General features: G+C 51.6%; 1 protein-coding gene across 4 annotated transcripts; it reads right to left on the reverse strand.

The window, feature by feature from the left end:
* Positions 1-958: 958 nt before the first annotated feature.
* Positions 959-21,952, reverse strand: CYB5RL (cytochrome b5 reductase like). 4 transcript variants are annotated; one of them, XM_019742876.3, is made up of 7 exons: positions 21,895-21,951; positions 17,330-17,598; positions 16,295-16,443; positions 13,783-13,870; positions 10,170-10,274; positions 6,999-7,202; positions 959-2,704 (listed from the first exon to the last, which is right to left on the reverse strand). In XM_019742876.3, the coding sequence occupies exons 2-7, from the start codon at positions 17,519-17,521 to the stop codon at positions 2,501-2,503; spliced, it is 942 nt and encodes a 313-aa protein (XP_019598435.3). In that variant the 5' UTR covers positions 17,522-17,598; positions 21,895-21,951; the 3' UTR covers positions 959-2,500. The 4 variants fall into 4 exon arrangements, with proteins under 4 accessions (XP_019598435.3, XP_019598436.3, XP_074190858.2 ...); XM_019742877.3 differs by having other exon boundaries at positions 21,689-21,918; XM_074334757.2 differs by lacking the exon at positions 959-2,704 and adding an exon at positions 3,862-6,473 and having other exon boundaries at positions 21,895-21,952.
* Between the last annotated feature and the right edge of the window lie 73 nt (positions 21,953-22,025).

Here is a 22,025-nt window from a genome sequence, read left to right on the forward strand (position 1 = left end):
GGCTGGGTCCCCACCAATGTGCATGGTAAGAGACCCCACATGGTATCCAGGCTGCACAGATCCCACATGGATTGACGGGAAGGAGAGGACAACATTTTAGTACAAGAAGGGCTGCTGGTGATCAGCGCGTGACCTCGTACACTATCCAAATATAAGTATCTCAAAGGGGACAAAGAGAGACACCCACAACTGCCCCAGACCCCCACCCCTTCAGTGGGCACCCCTACCACCCTGGAGTAAGGATGTTGCCTTTGAAGCCTCTACCCTCAGTGCAGTGACGTGTTCCTGGCCCTCTCCTAGGACAGGCTAAACACCCTTGCCATCGACTCTCCACAAGCCCCTTTCTGGAACACTCCTCCCTTTCAGCATGACCGGTTTAATGTCTGCCCTCCTTTTCCGGCCGTAAGCTCCCCAGTGGAGCTCCCCAGAACTGTACCTGTGGTGTTCACTGTTGTCTCCTGGTGCCCAGAACAGAGTGTGGCTCATGATGGGCCCTCCAGGACTACCTGTGAGGAGAATCACCAGGCCGTGCTGAGAGAGAGGAAGACGCCCAGACCTCCGCGGCCGAGAGGAGACACCTGTCTCGCCCGAGTCACAGGCCAGGCGGAGAGAAGTCAGTTCCTGCTGGGACCTCTGCTCAGTGCAGGACCTTCCCACACTCTACGCGGTGCTAAAAGGAGGCCGGGCAACAGACCAGCACTTCCCAAAGCATGTTCTATGGAACACTAGTCTCAAAAGATTCTAGAGGATTAAAATGCTCTACAGTTAAATAAGCTTGGGAAACTCTGAGTTAAACAAAATGAGAAAAGTTTCTTTACCTTTGATTGGACTTTTCAGAGCCTGTAACATGCTTGTGTACATGTGATTCTTGGCAAAGTTCACAAAGGTATTCTCCGTATCATTTTGACCATGGAATTCTGCCTGTGAAACAGTTTGAAACCTTTGGTACCATCCCCCAACTGCTTGTCTTATTTATTGAACATGGAACAGCACAGAGATTTGCCGCAACTTTTTAGGTAGTGCAAGAAAACCCTATTTCACAAATGAAAATTAATCCAAGCCCCAAGGTAGAAATGGGATAAAAATAAAACTGCTCTGGTTGAAGGGCGGCCTGGAGATCCCCTCTGACCATCCCTTCCCTGCTGCCATGACAGGCACCCGTATGTCCTGTGGAGCCCAGTTTGAAAGTCACGGGTCCAGAACTCTGAGCACAGGGCTGACATGAGGAGACCTGGCTTCTAGTGTTGGCTCTGCCGTGCCCTATTTTACCTTGGGCAGGTCAGTTAGTGTCACTGGGCCTCAGTTTCCCCATTGATACAATGAGTCTGCCTGACTGGATGCTTTCTGGAGTCCTTAACTTTAATCTCTGCTATGACGAGGACTGGGATTCTACGACTGTAAAATTCTAACTCTCTGATTCCATGGTCCTCTCATTCTGAGATTCCAGGACTTAACATTCTGACTCTGGGGCTGCCTGTAACCAGCCTGCGCAGGTGCAGCGCACTGGAGCCCAGGCTGTGCAAAGCAGACTTCCTTACCTGCAGTGCGCGCCCAGAAGTGCGGGCTTCCCTGGAGCTGACATGCCCCAGGCAGGATGGAGGGGGCGGGGCATGGAGGGGAGGGGAGAGGTGGGTGGGTCAGAAATCAGTAGCCACTCAGTGGGCAGTGCAGGGACAGGGACCCAGGTCTCCTGACTCCTGCTCTATCTTTAGCTCTCCTTAGCAACTGTAGCCAGGGTGCCAGAGCTGAAGGCAAGGGCTGAGCTGGCTGCCTGCAGGAAGGAGGGGCGTTTGAGTGTGTGCCTTTTGCTGGAAAAAGGACTCTGGGCTGGGCTCTTGAGCCAGGGAAGGGAGACTAAGAGTGCAGCCTTTGCAGCAGGAAAGGCCGAGGGCCAATCCAAGTCCCCACCTCACTCTGAGAATGTGGTCAGGTCACAGAACGCAAGACCTTCCATGTGTCAGGCTCATGGCCCAGGAGGTATATAAGGCACGTTCCTCCTCCAAAGCGCTCGCAGCCGCCCCTCTGACCATTCCCTGAACACTAAGTGAGCACCTTGTCTGAACCAGCTCTGAGGCCACACAGGACACCCACAGAGCGATGCCCAGTCTCCGGGGGCAGCAGGCTCTGGAACAGACATTACAGGGCAGGGCCCGACACAAGCCTCACACAAGCCCTGTCACCTGAGGAACTGGGGAAGCTCCTCCCGCCTCTTCTCCTGCCTACGCCTCCCAATCCTGAGGCTCAGCCCGGCCCTGGCTTCCTCTGGGGAGTCCCCCAAGATGCCCAGGCTGCAGCCCCATCCACCCTCCGCACAGCAGGATGTCTGCCTGAGGGAGTCAGGAACTTCATGGGGTAGATGCGAAATGGAGGCGTGCAGAGGAAAAGACATCTGCCCCAGGTCACCTGGGAAATAAGCGGTGGTCCACGACTTCTGATGCCGTCTGTGCTCTTTCCTGTGTCCCCATGGCAGGCCCCTGGCCTGGGCTTTGCAAGGCCAGGGCTAGAAGAGGAAGTAGGAATCCTTGGTCAGGCCGGCGCGTAGCAAGCAGCTGGCCATGTCCTCGGTAAACTCGGCCGAGCCACAGACCAATGCAAATGGTTTTCTCCGACAGGAGCCAACCAGCTCTTCAATCAGGTCCTGGGCCAGGCGGCCGAAACGGGTCTTCTCCCGGTAACTCCAGGGAAGCTGCTCCAGGGAGTTCTCCTGGGACGATGAGAAAGAGTGGGGGTGATTACTGGGAGGTCCTCGGTTCACACAGCCAGCTCTTCTCTGCCAGACGAAGAAACTAAGGCAGAGGGGGTGGGAAGGCAACCCCCACCTAGCCCTGTCACGAGCCAGGCACTTGCTCACACTGGCACTCGGATCACCCTCACAACCAGCATCCTACAACAGCAGAGGCACAGGGAGGAGGGACGTTCCCCAGGCAATCAATGAGGCAGGGGCAGTGGCAGGACTAGAACTCGGGCCCCACGGGTTCTCACTGCCTCCGGGGGACCAACTGTCACTAGGGGGAATGTTTTCTTCCATTGACCGTGGGTCTCTCAGCATTTTCCCAAGGTTGTCTAGCACCATCACCCTTGGAACATAACTTTTGTTCATTTGTTTAAAGGTTTCAATAAACTTATTGACTTAACAGGTAGTTACTGAGTGGTCACTTTGTGCCTGGCACTGGGGACATGGCAGCTGCTCTAAACAAAAAAGGTTCCTGGCCTCATCCTGCCCATGTATATCAGAGAGCCCAGGCAGCAGTGCCTACCGGGAGAAGGGTCTGTTTCCCTCACATAAAAAGGCTTGAGGGGGCGGCCGGATGGCTCAGTTGGTTAGAGCATGAGCTCTCAACAACAGGGTTGCTGGTTCGATTCCCACATGGGCCAGTGAGCTGCGCCTTCTGCAACTAAGATTGAAGACAACGAGCTGCCACTGAGCCTCCAGAGGAGCGGCCGATGGCTCAGTTGGTTAGAGCGTGAGCTCTCAACAACAAGGCTGCCGGTTCAATTCCCACATGGGATGGTGGGCTGTGCCCCCTGCAACTAAAGATTGAAAACAGCGACTGGACTTGGAGCTGTTAGGGTGAAAGACACGACTAGATTAGATTGAAGGACACGACTTGGAGCTGATGGGCCCGGGAAAAACACACTATTCCCCAATATTCCCCAATAAAAAATTAAAAAAAAAAAACACACAAAAAAAACAAACCAATAACAAACATTGTTTAAAAAAAAAAAAAAAAGTCTAGAGGTAGTTCGGACTGGACAGTGCGGCCCCTTCTCTCTTCCTGCCCTTCTAGCCTCAGCTCGTGGCTTTCATCCTCAGGGTCACCAAAGAAAAGCTCCACCACCAGCGGACTTAGAGGAATTTCTTTTTTTTTAATTTATTGGGGTGACAATTGTTAGTAAAATTACATAGATTTCAGGTGTACAATTCTGTATTACATCATCTATAAATCTCATTGTGCGTTCACCACCCAGTCAGTTCTCCTTCCATCACCATATATTTGATGCCCCTTACCCTCATCTCCCACCCCCCAACCCCCTTACCTAGAGGAATTTCTTTTAAGTAAACATTTTGTTGAAGTATAACATACATACCGATACAAAATTACAGAAATCACTAAGTACATATAGTTTGAAGAACTTTAACAGAGAAAAAACCATGTAACCAGTGCCCAAAACAAACAAAATCCCGCTAGAATAGGACTATTCAGAGCCCTGCAGACCCTATTACACCAAGTTCCCAGTTCCTGGGGCTCACCAGAGGCACGATGGGGGGGTGGGGTTGGCGTTGGAATCCGAGCTTTGTTGTCACTTCCTAGTGAGTGACACTGACCTCTCTGAGCTCCTGTGATGAGTGTGGGGTGACGGGAAACCCTGACAGAGGCTCTGTGAGTGCAGGCTTCTAATCTCAGGTGCATTCCCTGGAGCCCACCTCACAGTCTGTGGGACCTGAGGGCCCCAAGGACAACACTGTGGTGCTGACAGGGGTCCTGGCTGCTGACCTGGACATTCCTGTGCTCCTTCCATGCTCTGACACACCTCACGGGCCCCTGAGAGCAGGGACGAGCAGCGTGGTCGGCCTCACCTCTCCTCACTGCCCGCTTCCCTCAGGCCAGTTAGGTTCAGCTCAGCCCATCCCCACTGAGCACCCAGAGATGCAGTGGCTGGTTGCTGCTCAGGTCGGGAGGAGACCCGTAAACAATGATGGTGCAGTGTGTGTGGGGGGTACTGTGAAGGAGGAGAGCTCAGGCTGTGAGAGCAGAAACATCTACACCAGCTGGGGGACTCAGGGAAAGCTTCCAGGATGGAATTACACCTCAGCAGAGAGATGTGAGGGATGAGTAGATGTTAGGTAAAGAAGTGGGGAAAAGCACTCCTGGCAAGGGGAACACTGAGCACAGGCCTGGCAGCCAGAGAAGCACAGAGCACTTGCAACCAACCACAAGCAGACCAGTGACAGCAGCACACAGCACACAGGGAGGGCAGGCTAGGAGACAAGGCCACAGTGGGCTGGCACAGCTGTGAGGGTTTGGATGTCATCCTTAGAGCAGTGGGGAGCGAGAGAAGGGCTAGAAGCAGGGTGCTGGTGTGGTCGGCGCTGCCCTTCCAGCTGTAGAATGAAGGACAAATTGGCAGGGTGGCTAAAGCAGGGAGCTGCCTGAAGATGCTGTCACTGAGCCTGAGGCAGGGGAGGGAGGACCCTGGGTGGAGGGAGCACAGATGGGCATCACCCCTGCCATCGACAGCCAGCCCAGCCCACTGGCATCATCAAAGCCCCAGGCCCTCTACTGCTGGTGAACCTCAACTCTACCCTTAAGCCCAGGCTCAGATGCCATCTCCTCCGTGAAGCCCTCCCTGCTTGCTACAGCATCCTGAACACCCTGAGCAGCACCCATCCCTGTGCTGTCTCATCCTGGTGAGCAGTAAGACCAGGGCCTCTGGAGCAGGACCACCTGGGTTCACACCAGCTCTCCACCAACTTGCTGTGTTACCTTGGGCAAGATTCTTAACTCTCCCTGTGCCTGAGTTTCCACTTCTGTACAATGGGCATGATGGCAGTTCAAGCCTCCTAAGTTTGTGGTGGGGGTGACATGCGTTAACACACATAAACGCTTAGAACAGTGCCAGGCATAGAGCAAGAGCTCAATGAAGGGGAGCCATTGTCAGCCATCCCCGTGGCTGTCTCTCATACACAGATGAGAACCTGGAGGGCCGGGAGCAGGTCATCTACATTTTTGTATCTCTGGCACCCGGCATGTGGTTGGGAAAAAGGAAGACTGGCCAGCCAGGGCAACTCTGCCAGGTGCCTGCTTCTTGGCCCCCCTCCCACCTTCCTTGACCAGGCGCTCGGGCAGGGTTGAGTGTGCTGCCTGGTAGCAGTGGCCCTTCCGTCACCCCGTCTCCCACTCAGGCTGCGCACTAGCTTTCTGCTTCATTCCCCTGCCTTGGGTACTGCTGTTGCTACTAATGTTCACCAAGCACGACCCTCTCGATGCGTCTGGCTCAAGGCCAGGCCTGCAGACCCCAGCCCCTGGGGAATCCAGGTATTGGGAATGGAAACACAGTTTCCTGTCACCTCCCACCCACTCATCATGTCAAGGATCACGGAGGTCTTTAGGGACACTCTAAAGCTGTTTCAAAGAGGAAATGGATGAGACAAGTGCTCCAAAGTACGGAGCAGTGAAGCTGACCCTGAGCAACAGAGAACAGATGGGGGCAGTCCTGGCAGGGGATCCCAGCCCAGGGGGTGTAGGAAAAATAAAGCTACCAACCAGAGAAAGGCAGGTGAACCAAGAGAGCTGAGGGCCTGGCTTGAGATAAAGGGCATGATGGGCCCCCCACGCTATGGCCCAGAGGGGGAGCCTAGGAAGGCCTAAGTGAAGGGAGGGGGGGAATCAGAGGGAAGAGGAGTCAGAAGGCAGAGTCGCTTCCAGCTCGAGTCTCTGCAGCCTGGAGAGTTGGAAAGCAGCTTTCCTCCCCTGCGGGGACAACGTGAGGTGGTCGGGATGCTAACAAACGCAGAGCTCTCACATCCAGTTCACTTTACCCATCGCTGATGGAGGGAGTGCCTGCTCTGCGCTAAGCGCTGAGGAGAGCACGGTGATCCAGACACCCGGTCCCTGCCTCAGGGCGCTTATCCTAGGGGACGTCTGTGGCCTGGCCCACTGACCCCACAACCAGGTCCCCAGCCCATACAGCTGATGATGCCAGAGGGCAGATGGCAGGCAGCAAAGCATGCGGGGTGAGAGCTACAGCTCTGGAATCAGACAGCTCGGGCTCAACCTGGTTTGACCCCATCGAGCAGCATGACACTGGCTCGCACCTTCACCTCTCTGAGGATGTTTCCTCATCTGCATAACAAACATGACAATATCTGCCTCCCTTGCCAGGTACATGGTTCAACTAGAGGCCAGCCTAGGGCAGAGAGGCCCCAGCAGGGCCCCAGGATGGGTGCGAGGGCACGGCAGAGTCTCAGGCAGGGGAGGAAGTCACCCTGGGCTCACCTGGCTGAGTACAAAGAAGGTCCGGACGTTCCAGAAACGGGCCTGCTCCTGGAGGAAGGTTTTCAGGTAGATGTCCTCAAAGGTCTTGAAGCAGCAGACCAGGGTGACGAAGGTCTCGTCGTCCGCATTGTCTGTGATGCTGTGCAGGATGGGCACCATGGGGGCCAGGCCGGTGCCCGCAGCCAGCATGAGGAGCTCGCCGTACTGGGGAACAGCACGGGTATGTGACGGCTGGGCTGGGGAGTCTCACCGCACTCACCCACAGTGGGGCCTTCCCTTGGGCTTGCCTGACCCAAAGCATCTCCACAGGACTCTGCTTACATGCTTTTGCGGACAGGTAGCCCACTACCGCCCAAGGCAGTCTGCTCTATTATGGACTGACTCCCCTTGCCAGGGAGGTCTTCCCACCTCACACTGAGCTGAAACCTGCTCCCAGAAAAGCCTCGCCCACTGCCCCCATCCCAGCCCTGCCCTCTGGGCTGTTTCCTCTGCCCCAGGGCAGACCCACAGAGGTCTGAGGGCCCTGGCTTGGACCCCTCAGTCTGCTTCTCCCTCGACGATACATCACAGAAAAGCCATGCAATAAAAGTGAGTTTCCACTCCAAGAGGCCCCAGTTCCATGAATCCCTCCTCACTGAACCCACCTCCTGGCTCGGGGCCTCTTAAAGTGGAGCGATCCTCTTTAAGGTCAGTGCTTCAAGGCTAGGGCCTGACGCACACAGTGAGGTATTCAGCCTCGTTCACAGAGATTAGGCCTCTGTGAATGCAGTCTGGATTTTCACTAACTACTGACAGTCACTGCACAGTGCACTTCTGCATGTGACACCCCTCAAGTATCAGGAGTCAGCGAGATCTGGGTATACGTCCCTAGCCACGGGACTGGGCAAAGTCTTTCACCTCTCTTTTCTTCACTGATAAAAAATAGTAGCGCCTCCCTATAATAGCACCTGTCTCAGAACGTCGTGAGGATTAAATGACACAGCATAAAGTGCATGGTGCAGAGCCTGGGGCTTAACGATTTAGAGCCCTTCCCCTCGCTGAGGCCCTCCCACCGGCCACGCCACCCAGCCCTGTGTCCGTGCTCTCCCGGTCACCCCGTCTTTAGCCTGCCGTGTTCTGCCTCCTTTGCCTATCGCTGCTCAGACTCCTCTGGGAAGACTCCCCTGAGTCAGGGGCACGGGGCCTTCCTTGTGTTCCCTCAGCCCTCTGCGTACCGTCCTCACAACACTGGTCATGCTGTGTCGTCGTCATCTATTTGTGTGTCTGTCTCCCCATCAGACTGTGTGCTTCTGGAGCCCAGGGGCCTCATTCTGACCCATCACGGGCCCCCAGGGTCCAGCAAGGGCCTGGCCTCGGGTGGATACCTGGGAAACCTAGGGAATCAACGCACAGACATGCTAATGCGCCTGTCCTCTGGGCTGACGTGAGGTTCATATGCCATGAAGATAACCACAGAGCAGCACGACAGGGCCGGAAGAAGACCAGAGCACCCTGGCCCCCTCAGAAGAGCAGAGCCTAGCCTAGCTGCCATCTGGGGCCAAGAGTCACTGTGTGAGACCCCATCTCTTCTTCCTCACTGCTGGGCCCTCCAACCTCAGGAAGTGTGGGGCTTTCCAGAGGGGTTCTATAGGTGCAGGGAGCAGCCACAAGGCATGGAGAGGCTCCACCTGCAAAAAGTGCTCAAGACAACATTCATCAGCTGCCCCTCAAGGTCGGGAGGAAACAGGAACAATTCTAGGCCCCGCCCTCAAGGGCCTGGGAAACACAGGGACACCCTCAGCTAAAATGCAAGGCTGAGCATGGTTAGCACTAGGAGAATACTGTATAAGAATATTAATATACGCGCACCACAGGTCTGTAAAATGGGGGTAGCAGTACGTAGCAGTTCTTGTGAGAATTAAATGAGTTACTACATGGTCAAGTGCTAAAATCAGGACCAGGCACAGAGGAGGTGCCACATACACACTGGTTATTATTATACACACATGTGAAAGAGCATTCGGAAGGCTATATGCCAAGGTATATCTGGGTAGATGGCCTGAAGGTGTTCTTTATTTTCTTCTTTCTGCCTCTCTATGTCTGCTGATTTTTTTGGTAATGAAATGTATTGCATTGGTAATAAAGAAAAAAACCAAAAAACAACAAAAGCTATTTTTAAATTAAACAAAAAAAAATGGAGAGGAATGATTCATTCTTTTCCATTTGTTTTTGTTTTGCTTTGTTTTCCTAATTATAAAGATAATAGGTATTCGCTGTGGATAATTTGAAAAGTATAATGAAGAAAATAAAAATCACTCATTATCCCATCACCCAGAGCTGCTAACATTTTTCACTGCATTTTCTTTCGTATTTTTTCAGTGCATTTTTAACTTAGTCTCCCAGCTTGTTGTATATTCAGTTTTGTACGTAGCGTTTGTACCTTGATCTTATAGCATGAACATATAACATCATTTATAAAAATAATTTTAAAATCCAGGATAATATTCTTTCAAGTACCTGTAACCCAAGGTACTTAACTGTTCCCCTATTGTTGGATATTCAGTTATCTCCAAATTGTTGCTATGATACATAAGGCTGCAATGAACATGTGCAAAAGAGCGGGTATTTTGGATTCTCTCCATAGACTTCCAGAAGGGGAATCACTGGGTCAAAGGACTGGAAGATTCTTGACTCTATGTACATGCTGCCAAATTCCTCTCCATGCACCAACTGATGAGAAATCACTCATTCTTCCCGGGAATGTCAGGGAAGGCTTTGAATGTAACGTGAAGATGAGAAGAGCATTCCAGGCTAGGAAGCGGTGGCCCCCCCAAGCAGGGAGCCATGAGGCACCTTTAGGGAGCGTCTCTACAGTCTTGCAACTAGAATATAAATCTGAAAAGATACCTGAGGGTGAGATGGGAGAGGGGCCCTGCGTACCAATTATATGAGTCTCGATTTTCTAAGCAATGAGCAGCCATGGATAGTTCTGAAGCATGGGCAGGCAATTTTGTTTCCTAGTGCCGACTCCATCTCCTCCGTTGTCCAACCCCAAGGATACTCTCGGGATTAGGTTTGGGCTCAGGAAGAATGGTACAGTGCGAACCGATAGCTTGAAACCTGACACTGCAGTCCTGGAGGCTAAGCTAAGCTGGGAGGGGTCTCCTGAGGACCCAGGGTGTTGTCACTGACCTGGTTGGGTTTGTAGAAGAAGCCTCCGAAAGGTCCTCGCCAGAAAGCTGTGTCCCCTGCTCTCCAGGACTCGACACACCGGGACATCAGCCCTGTCCGGTAGCACTGGGAGCAAACACAGGGAGACCTCACTGGAACCGGCACATGCGGCCCATACACATCGGCCATGAATGCAGAGCCCTTTCTGCACTGCTAGGTGCTTTACATGTGTTCTCTCATTTAATCCTCCTAATTATCCCATGAAATTGGCGCTGTCATTCCCAATTTTCAGATGAGGCCCAGAAGCTTCCACAGACGGGAAATGGTGAGGCTGGGAGGAGAGTCCACAGCACGTCCAGCTCTAACTACAGAGGCCTCAAATCACTAAGGGGCCACGCAGGTAACACACCAATGAGTGAAGAGTGGGTACGAGATGACTGATGGCCTCGAACACTCAGACTCAGTCTCAGAGAGCAGCAGGGAACGGTGAGGACAGTGGTAAGTGGGCGAGTGAACGTTCCTTCTAAAGGAGGAAGCCACTCTGTAGATTCCAGTACATAGTTTATGGGGCTGATGATGCCACAGCTTCTGATTTTCCATAGGAGCAGGATGTCCATATTTTTATGTAAATTCTCCCATTTTTGAAAAGTCAGCATTAATTCAAAATTGTAAAACACTGAACAGGCCAAAACCAAATACATTAATGGGCTGGAGTCAGTTTGTAGGACACTCATCTGAAATCTCTGCATTACCCTGCACTGTCTCCTGGCTGGATGCAAAAACTACAGGTTGTAGGAGGGGATTCCTCTACGGGGGGAGGGCAGTCTACCTTCCTGGGGGCCTGCCCACTCTATGCCAGGCACCACGCTGAGGCTACTGAGGAAACAGCTGGACCTGAAGCTCCATGAAGGAATCCAGTGCCTGAACCATGGAAAGGACTTAATAAATATCTGAATCGATCAATCAATTAACCAGATTCAGCCCCTCCCCGTAAGGACTTCACAATCTAGGAGGAACCTAAGTCTCAGACATACACAAGGCAGAGACCACCTAATACTCTATGAGAAAGATAAAGTCCTGGGAGAGCCCTAAGGACGTGCGGTCACTTCCGACGGAGCGGGATTGAGGACAGCTTCCTGAAGAAGGAAGCATTTGAGCTGGGCTTTGAAGGCTGGGTAAGACTGAGTTCACTGGGGACGGGAGGAGGAGGGCAGAGAGGATTCTAGACATCAGGTATGGTATGGTCAGGGCTAGGCCAGCCAAGGTCATGTGCTGGAACAGCAAGCGGACACAGCAGAGCAGGGTGAGGGGGAAGCAGTGGACAACAGGACCGGAAGGTGTTTGGAATGAGATTGTCACCAGGCTTGAGAGAGACTGGGCTTCGCTCATCACACATGTTGTAAGCACCCACCAGCAGCTCCAGCACCTTCCCTGGCTTCCCTGGACACCACATGTACCATATAAAGCAAGGGAAGTCCTTGGCTCGCCTGGAAGAGGTCCGGGAGGGAGGCTACGGTTTCCGTCTAACTTGCGGGAGGCTGTGTCTCAGAGCACACCTCGTTTTCTGGCCCCAGTCTCGCGAGAGGCACAGCCCCAGCAGTGGCCTTAGAGGCCCCTGGCACAGACAGTCCTCAAGGGGTAAGGAAGGATTCTTCCATGTGTCTAGCACCCACACAGAGCATGGCTCAATACACACTTGTTAAACAGGACTGATCTGAACCTCTGTCCTTTCACTGGGAATCATATTACCCAAGGGGCGTGGGGACAATGACATCAGCTCTCTGAGCTTCAGTTTCTTCATCTGTAAAACGGGGATAATGTGACCTCTGTAGGCTGGTTCTGATGTTGAATCGAACTAATGAAAATAAAGAGCCAGTAGCAGTGCCTGGTGCCCCGAAGGTGCCTGAGAAACGGGAGTTCCTCCTTCCCATCTACATGGGAGGGTAAACCTGAAAAAAGCCATCTGCCTTCGCAATTTGCAAAGACATTTCCAGCTCTTCCTAGCCAGCGGCTTAGGGATAATTAAGCATCTCTCTAAAGAGAGGCTTTCCAGTAAACGAAGGAGAAAATCAGCCTTGCAGCTGGGAGATATCCAGCTGCCCTGAAGAACTGTCTCCAGGCTTATCCTTTCAACAGAAACACACCCAGACAAGCAGCTTGGGGAAGCAGGCCATTTGGAGAGGATTTGTGGAATCTCCCAGACAAACAGTTGTGTGGAAAAGGGATCCCATCCAAGCTTATGTGTGAGGGAATAAACAGTCAGGCTCTGAAAGCAGGCAGGGAAGATGGGAGCCACAGACAGGGCTGGGCTCTTGGAGTCAGGAGGCCAGGGCTCACCCACCAGCCAGCTGCACTTTTTACTAGCTGTGGAGCCTTGGGTTCTCCTGGAGCCTCAGTTTGCTTATCAAGGAAATGGGGGTATTAATTCGTGTCCTACAAGGGAGATACAGGATGTGAAAGCTATTCTCAAACAGTGGTGTTCCCTAGGACTCCATTTGGGAAATAATGATTGAGAGCTATGTATTTATCATGTTGACCCATATGAAACTGCTGCTTCTGTAAGTCAAAAATGTTTGAGTGTTTCACATAGTTCCGCCGAATTATTTTTCCCACATAATTGGACCTTCATGACTTCTTATACATTTGGGGCCTATTCTTTGGGTCTCTGGGGTGTTTTGTAGCCAACCCACTTTGTTCATGCCATCTCTGTCAACTCCCTCACCACCCTGGCTGCCCCCACAAGCACCCATCCTCCTGCCATTCAGACTGGGCATAATTCCCACGATACCTTCTTCTGTTTCGCCCCTCCCTGCCTTTGGTTAGCAGTCCCCTCAGCCTGGAACACCATTCTCTGCCACTGCCAATTTGTATTCCTCCTTTAAGGCCCGACTCAAATGCCCGGGCCCCTGCCCACCTCCCCCAGAGGTGATCTCAGGTTAGTTTGGTCCCCAAGTTCCTCCACGTCCCATCTTTTCCTTGCACACCCTCTTCTGATCCAGGACAAATGGTAAACAGTTCCCCCATCATGCCCCCTCTGCTGTTATAAGCATGCTGATCCCGGCTTCCTTCCCTCCTTCCCTCTAGTTCCCCACTCCTTAACTTAAAACGTACAGCTCAAACACAGCTCTTCTGCTAGGAGGCCCAGCCTGCTTTCCCACCCCTCCAGCTACCCTGAGTTGGATTGGGGTCTCCTGTCATGGTATCTGTCGTACTGTATTGTCCCGGATCGGTCTTTTCTCTAAGGACAGGCACCACGTCTGACTCATCTGGACCCCCGTGCCCAGCACACAATAGGTGCTGGGCAGCTTGGTTGCCCCTTCCCCAGGCTCAGTGCTCATTCTCCATTGACAGACAAGAAAATGAGAAGGAGCAGCTTTAACTTCCTCAGCCTGAGCCTCCTTTTCATAAAATCTGTCAGGAATGTTCCCTCTGTAGGTGGCCCAGCAGCCCCCCTTTGCCAGGAAAGGAGATGGGAGAAGGTCTTCTTCACTGTCCCCACTCTTCCCTCAAGCCAGCCTCCTCCCATGTGAAAATTAGCTTTTCGCACATCGGGGGAAACTACCCCATCCCAACCATGCCGGCAAATGGGGGCTCCGGTCCACAGCATCTTAGAGCATCATGTGAATCAGCTCACCTTGATTAAAACTTCAAAGTATCCTTTGGTGTTCGCAGGGCTGATGGGCGTGTAGGCTCTCTGAATTTCTAAGTCATCTACTATCCCTCTGGGAAAGAGAAGCTCTTGGTCAGGAAGTTAGCCATTCAACAAACCCTTACAGGTACCTATTCTGCCAGGCTGGTGGAAGTGAAGGTGGGGCCCGGTCATCCCCAGGGGTCCTCACTGAAGGGCAAGCAAGCTAGACAGAGGACCACTCAGCTCGCCACTCCCATGTGCCGGCTGTGAGACCCTGGGCAGGTCATTAATCCTCTATCTGCCCCTTGTGTAAAATGTGGCCAACCACTCATGTCCCTGCTGTGTGGTTCCGCTGGGATTACAGGTGGGAAAGTGCTTCAAAAAGTACACTGATGATGTGAGCTGTTTTTAGGACATCACTGAGGTTTTTTCCTGATCTCTTCTTAACCACAGAATGATAAAGATAAAAACAACTGTGTTTAACAAGTGTCTAACATTCATTAAACACTCACTACCTCGTGCCAGCAGCGTCGGAATTGGAAAGCTCCTCAAAGGTGCCCTGTTCCAAAGCCCGACCGCATGTGTGAGTCCTCTCCACGACGTGGTCAGCAAGGGGCCAGGGTGGTCATCCTGAGTACCAGTCCAGGCGGCCTTGTTGCCTAAACTGCCTACTATACACCAGGCATATTATATGCACTATCTTATTTCATTCAAACAATAAGCCAAATGAGGAAACCAAGGCTTAGAGAAGGAAAGCCACTTGCCCAAGGTCACACAGCTAGAATTCACCCGCAGCTCTGAGTGCCGAGCCAAGTTCCTCACGTCTCCTCAGAGCTTCCCAAGCACCTAAGCACCCTTCTAGAGTCCGACCATGTGCAAAACTCTCTTGTCTGAGGTATGCACAGATAAAGAAGGTCCTGTCCTAATGCAACAAAAGTGGGGGAGCTAGACATAAATATTCAATGAATGCTTGTGGAATAAATGAGGAAGTAACATGTGGCGTGGCTTGGATGCAAGGAGCACTGGGACATTTGCTACAATAAACGCAAAACTGACATGCTACGGAGGGAGTGATCATTCTCCCTGGGGGAACCTCAGGAGGCCTCCTGGAGCTGGGGATTAAAGGATGAGCAGGCCACTGACAGGGGGCAGGGGGGCAGGAAGGGAAGCCATTCCAGGCAGGGGAATAGCCCGGGTGAAAGTTAGAGGTAGGGTAATGTAGGGCAGGAACTGGCGAGTGGATCACGGAGCTGGGGCCAGGGGTCGGTGTGGGAGAGGGAGGAGAACTTGGTGGGTAGGGCAGCTGGGGCCTGGGTTAGGATGCCACTGGGGAGGCACTGTGGGGCACCAGGTGTGGGAATGGGGAGTGACATGGTCATCTGCATGTTAGGAATGTCATTGGAGTGGTGGAGACGGTGGAGGAGAGAGACCAGCAGAGAGGCCGGGAGTTCTGGGCATCCCTGATATGTGGATGGAGGGTTGCACGGGCTGTGACGTGCCCTGTGGCCCCTCCCATCCACTGGAACAGTGAGCTTTACGGACCATCAGCCTGGCCACAGGCCAGAATGAGCTGGGCACAAACACCAGGGGTCAATTTGAGGCAAGTGGCTGGTAAGAGGCTCTCTCCTGGTTTTCCTCTCCTCGGGCTGCACCTTCTGTCTCTTGCTGGCTCCTCCTCCTCTTGCCAATACTATAAATGCCTGAGTGGCCACAGCTCAGTCCTCCACCCGTCCCTCTTTCCATGCCACTTGCTCCCAAATTCCATCCAAGTATATCCTGATCCCCACACCCACATCTCAGCCTCAGACCCACAGAGTCGACTGCCTGGCAGAGGCCTCCATCAGGAGGTCCCAAAGGGTCTCATCCCTGTGCAGGTGAGGGTGGGGACGGAGGTGGGAGGAGCCTGCAAAAGCAGGCTGGGAGGAAAAAGGAAGTTCAGAGGAGTGGTTACGAGTGTAATTCAGGAGCCGGTAAGCTGGGTTTGAATCCTGGCTCCATGACTTACTAGCTGCGTGATACTGCGCAAGTCCCTTACTCTCAATGACAGTGTCCTTTCTGTCTACTGGATCAACTGGTGATAATATTAGATTAATGCCACAGGCTCTAGAGCCACACAGCCTGCTTTCAAATCCTGGTTCCAACATTTCCTAACTACATGACCCTAGGCAAGTTATTGAACCTCTCTGACTTCCGTTTCCTCTTGGGTATGACAATGGCACGTACCACACAGGATTTTGTGAGGATTAAGTGAGTTCATACGTATAAGCACACAGAACTGTGCTTTGGATAGCAAGTGCTATAAAAGGGTTTGCTGTTATTACTATTTGTTATGAAAATGGATTATTTAGCTCAATCCCCAAAACCCTCTGAGTCATGTGTTACTATGTCTATTCTGAAGATGAGTAATGGAGGCTTTGGGGGGGGGGGGGGGGGTTAAGCAGTTGCCCTAGGCCACACACTAGCAAATGGAAAAGCAGGGCAGCAAAGCTTTGATTCTCCCACTGCCTGAGTGTACCGTAGGATGAGGTGCTGGCCAGGCCGCAGGCTGAGCTGGCTGTTCCCGGGTAGCGCAAACTGGACACGGTAGGTGTCCTTAGTGAGTCTGTCCATGGCACTGATGCGGAAGGCCAGGAAGGTCTCTGGGTTCAGCTCGGAGGGGCAGCTCTACAACAGGAAAATGTCCAACAGTTGGAAGCTGGGGCTCAAGAGACATGCAAGCATCTACAGCATCCTTCCCATTTTCCCCAAGGAGAGGCTATCCTGGCTGGTAAGTTTTCTGTTATAATAGAGTGGCCCCACCTTCCTTTCCTTTCATGCTCTGATCTAAAAAATACCAGAGCAGTTTATACTGTGCTCACCCCGCTCTTAAGCCTTCCATGGCTCCCCTCGGCCGCAGGATAAAGTGCGAGCTCCTCAGCTGTGGATGAACCTCAGGCCTCGCTTTACCTCCCATGAGTCAGAGGCCACTCTTCTCCATCCTCCCCAAAAACCCTGCGGCCTCCTACATGTGAGCCTTCATTTGCTCAAGCTGGGCCCACTGTCCAGAATACGCATCTCCAATGTATGAACAACCCACCCACCCTTCAAACCTGCTAAAGATCCAGATTTGCAGAATTTAGAAATTGATGAAACCTTAAAGATTATCTAATCTAATATCCTTATTTTTACAAGTGGGGAAACTGAGGCCTGCGTGGTAGTGACTTACTTGTCCAAGGTTATAACATAAGCAGCGACTCAAATTTATTTCTTCTAAATCTCAGCCCACTGCCCCTAACATTCCACCCCTCCTGTACCCTCCAGGAAGCCTTCTCTGAATGCCAGAACTCATGGATCTCTCTCTCCTGTAAAATGTCCACACCCCATTCACTCCTGGGACCCCCAGATGAGGGCCATGCTTTGAACCTGGCTCTATCTGCTTCCACTAAGCACATTCTTTTTTCTCTGCTGTACAGAGTCAGGGAAAGGTTCTCCGAGCAGGTACAATGCACAGGGCCGAGGCCAGGTACATGCTGCCACCCTGGCCCTCTTGTCTCAGGAGCAGCTCTCTCACCTGGGACTCCTTCCCTTTCAGCAGGCCTCTGTCTTTGCTGGCTCTGGCTGCCTCCCATCTTGCCAGGTCTCGGTGATAGAGGTCGAACACACAGGGTGAGCAGCCACTGCCGCAGCACTGGGAGGGCAAGGGCTCCACCGGCCGAAGCTGCAACCAGGCTTCCTCATCGTCATCCTCCTCCCTCTCATCCATCGGCCATGAACTTGGGCAGCCTGGGAGGTAGCCTGGTTCTGTGAGGTCATGGGCCCAGGCCCCGTTCCCTTGCCAGTCTAAGAGAGGAAAACATGGTTACACTCTGGTCACCTCTAATCTTCCCATTCTCCCGAAGCCTGCAGGTGCCATGCTGTGTGCGTGCACTGGGGACAGGGATGAATCCCCCCGGGACCTGGTGCCCAGTGGGGGCGGGGGGGGGGCAGGCGTGCAGGACTTATCAGACCGGCTATCAAGATTTCCTGACCTATTCCTGCGCTGAGTGCTGGAGTAAGCACTTTACATAGAAACTCTAATTGAATTTTTAAAAATATTTTAAATGATGAAGTCAAATACATAGGTACAATTTAATAAATAATTATAAAAATTATAAAAAATAAAATGTTATAAAAGAACACCTTTGTAACTACCACTCAGTCAAGTAAAAAGAACCTTGCCAGCATCCCAAGAGCCGCTTATATGTGTCCCTTCCTGCTCACCCCTGACCCCCTGTAACTATCCTCTTGACTTTCGATATAATCATTCGCTTAATTTCCTTCGTTTTGTTACCTGTTTGCAACCCTAACCACTACTGTCCAGCTCTGCATAAACAGAATCATGTTCTTTCACTGAGAATTGATGGCAAGTCACCGGTGTCAGTTTACAGACGGGACCACTGAGGCCTGGAAAGGTTTAATAACTTACCCGAGGCCACACAGCTCCTAAAACAGTGGCACTGGGATTTTAATTCCAGTCTGTCTGGTTTCAGAACATATTGTTCCTCAACCACAGGAAACCAGGAGGAAGAGGTTGTGATGGTCCAGGTGGAAGGTAACAAACACCTGGACCAGGGAAGCTTCAGGAAAGATGAGAGGACAGGGGTCAACTGGAGAAATACTGAAGAAGGAATTAATAGGATAGAGAGACTGACTAGACAGGAGGTGAGGGAGAAGGGGACACAGGGGTGAAGACACATTCAGGTGTCTAGCTTGGATCCCTGGGTGGAAAGTGGGCTCAAGAGAAACTGAGTTTTAGGGGAAAGAAGTGGGGGAAATGGTAAGTTCAGGTTTGAGGAATGCTGAGTGCCCAGGGGGCATCCAAGTACAAACTCCAGTTGTCAGTTGGATTAGACAGGTCTAGGTTCATGAGTCTAGCGAGGGAGAGCTGGGTCACTGACACCAAGGAAGGGATGATGATGGGTCCAGGAAGAGAACAGAAGGCTGGAGACTTGTGAGGGCTGCTTGGCTTCGCTGTCTCCTGCAAGCACTCACTGTACTTGGTCCAGCCTGCTTGTCGTCGGTGCTCAATACTCTTCAGATGAATGCCTCTTATAGCATGTCATGCTATTCAGAAGTTACATATTTGCATGTCTTTCTCCTCTTGGAGACTGGCAACTCCTTGAGGGCAGAGGTTTGTTTTTTATTCATTTTATGAAACAGCACAGTATATATTCAAAAATATGTGTGTTATATGAAAGGAAGGCATGAAGGTAAGAAGGTAGGATGGGAGGGAGGCATGGAAGGAGGGAGGGAGGGAGGGAGGGAGGGAGGGAGGGAGGGAGGGAAAGAGCTTGGTTTCAGGACTGTTAGGTAAATTCAGTCTGAAAGACAGATCAGGGAGGAGAAGTTAAATGGCTATGATTTACCCTGAGGTATTTCTGTAAGGGCAGTTTGGGATTTATCAAGGTTCTCCATATTTACGTGTGGAACTCACAGTTTATATAGAAATAGACCTGATCGTCTCACTTGCAAGCAAACAACTCATTTAAAATTCCACAGGCAAATCAATGTGAAACACAGTATACCTTCCCTCTTGACTGAGAACAGAACTATGGGGAAGTCTGATGTCACAGAACATTATCTGATGTAAATATCATTCCTCTAAAATGCAACTACCTCTAAGAACTCCAGCCTTTGATTTCCTCCCATTCATTCCTGCCATATATACACTTATTAGGCATGTCTGCTAAATGAGATACTGGGAAGCAGAGGTGAGCGACACTTGTCTCTGCTCTGGAGGAGCTCCTGGCCTAGTGGGAGAGTCATCTAGTAAACAGATAGGAACCTCTAGAAGAATAGATGCCACTGAGCCCTTTGCTCTGCCTCGCAGACCTCCCGACAGGCATATCTAGGCAGGCCATGTTCTTTCTCATTTCACAGAAGAGGCCCCGATCAGGAAGCCAGAAGTGGTAGTTAGTACGCACAACTGGGTCTCTTACGTCTCGAGGCTGGTGCTCTGTCACTAGATTTCACGCTTCTGAAGGGCAAGAGGGAGGGGTTCTTCATCTATAATTCCCAGTGCCTGGCACAAGGCTGGCACAGAGCAGGGGCACAACTTGCCAAATTGTCACTGAATTTTATGGGCACCGTGGAGCCTCCCAACAGCACTAATTTCATTCATGCATAAACGCTAGGATCAAGGTGTGGGACAAGTCTGTGGAAGGGCAGACATGCAAACCACCAAGTCGGCCAGAGGACCCGGAAGTCCCATTTCTTGGTTAGCAATCACTTCCCAGGAGTCCTGACCTTTAAGATCTTTTCCACGTTTCCTGCTTCCCACATCCATTTACACTGGAGCTTCCCATGGGCCCAAAGGATGTGCTTCCAGTCTGTCTCCACCATCTATCAGCACACATGCCACCAGTTCTGATCACACCGGTCCCCTGCTTGGCAATCTCTTAACAGCTCCCCATTGCCTACTGGATTGAATCCAATCTTCTTGCCTGATGCCCGAAGGCTCTTCCTGACCACGGCACATCCAAATTTTCTTACTACTTACTATCATTGGTTGGAGGGCAGCCCCTCTGTGTGCAATAAACCTTTCTCTTATAGAGGAAAGGGTTTGGCTTCAGAAAACCTGGTTCTACGGCTGGTTCTATGATTTCAGGAAGGTTGGGCAGGCTGGGACCCCCTTGAGGGCAAGGGGGTGTCTTATTCTTTCTGTATTCTACCACCAAGCACAGGCCTGGCATTTGGAAGGCTTCGGTGAATGGTGAGTGCTTTTAGTTTACAAATAAGGTCTGGGAGCCAGACACAGTGCTAGGTGCTGGGGTACAGCAGAGGTAACTAAGACATGGGCTCTACTTTCATAGTTCTTGCAGCCTAGCATGGTGTTACATCAACTCAACCCATTTTTACTGTGTTATATACTAGGTATGTATACAAAGGAATGAGGTCTGGTCCCCTCTGTATGCCAATTTCTTACTCCCTGCGAATTTTGCAAGATGAAGCGAGACAAGTGAAAGAGCTGTAAACTGCTATACATTGCAAAGGTTATTCAGATCAATCTTTGCCTTAAATTTACCGTTTCTGTGTTTTTATCATCTCACTTTCTCTGGTACTTTGGAAATTGGCAGAGGAGTTGGCCATGTCAGTAATGAATTTTAAAGACCTGGTTCATGCCTGCTCTCAGCCTCTACCTTTTCCATCTAAGAGGCAACACCTTTAAGCCAGGCCTCAACACACGTTGTAGCCCCTGCCTGGACGACCGGCCTCACCCCTCAGGCCTTGCTTAAAGGTCACTTCCCCTCAGAGGCCCTCCCTGAATCTCTCTTTTCTCATTCTCTACTATGTACCCTATTTGTTTCTATGAGTATTCATTCATTAAACATATATTTCTTACATGTCAGGCACTGTTCTAGGGGCAGGGGATACAGCAGTGAAGAATCAGAAACCCCTGCACTCATGGAGCTCACACTGTAGTGGAAGATAGTTATTAAACATGCATACATATGGAAAACATAGTATGTTAGCGTCAAATGCTAAAGAGAAAAATAACTGGGGAAAAGGGATAGGAAGTGTGTGTGTGTGCATTGCAACTGCTTTATTTATTTACTTTGTTTACTTGCTATTTCTCCCACTAAACTGTAAGCTCTACAACGCACATGTATGTTATTCACAATCGCAAACACAATGCTTGACACACAGTGGGCATTTGATACATAGGTGTTGCTCAATGAGCAAAGGAACGCCTCCATCGCTCTGGCCTTGCTTCCAGGAGGCGAAACGGGAAATCCCGAGGGAAAGGGAGGAAAGTAACTCACTTTCGGCGCTGGGGACGAGGCTTGCACTACGAGCCGTCGGGTGCGGCGCGGGTGTGGAGGACCCGGTCACTCTCAGGCTCAGGGGAGGGGTTGGTAAAAGTGCCCGACGTAGAGAGAAGGAAACTTACTAAGCACCCACTACGAGCCAGCGCTGTACAGGTGCGGTAGTTTAGGCGTTTCTAGCCTTGCTTTTACGGCGAGGGACACTGGGGCTCAGAGAGAAGGGCCTTGCTCAAGCTCTCACTACTCGTTAGCGGTCCAGGTTGCCTTACGTTGGAGTTTCAAGTCCGGGTATTCTCCTAGTCGCGTCCCAGCCCCAACCACGACCACTCACCTACACTCCTGCGCTTCCCCTCACGTGAGGATCCTCCAGGTTCCCTCCCTGCCCGGTCCCCACCTATGAGAAAATGAGAACGGCCTGCGGGGTGGGGCAAGGCAAGATATCCTGACTTTGATTAGTTCAAG

Source organism: Rhinolophus sinicus, chromosome 14 (genome assembly GCF_057876585.1).
Source record: "Rhinolophus sinicus isolate RSI-liver-muscle chromosome 14, RSI-T2T, whole genome shotgun sequence".
NCBI classification, from domain to species: domain Eukaryota; kingdom Metazoa; phylum Chordata; class Mammalia; order Chiroptera; family Rhinolophidae; genus Rhinolophus; species Rhinolophus sinicus.

Coding starts and splice junctions, on each gene's coding strand:
- CYB5RL (XM_019742876.3), bottom strand. CDS start 17,521: ATGGATGAGAGGGAGGAGGATGACGATGAGGAAGCCTGGTTGCAGCTT. Junction 16,444..17,329: donor TGAAAGGGAAGGAGTCCCAG/GTGAGAGAGCTG, acceptor TTCCTGTTGTAG/AGCTGCCCCTCCGAGCTGAA. Junction 7,203..10,169: donor TCTTCTACAAACCCAACCAG/GTCAGTGACAAC, acceptor GCTGTTCCCCAG/TACGGCGAGCTCCTCATGCT.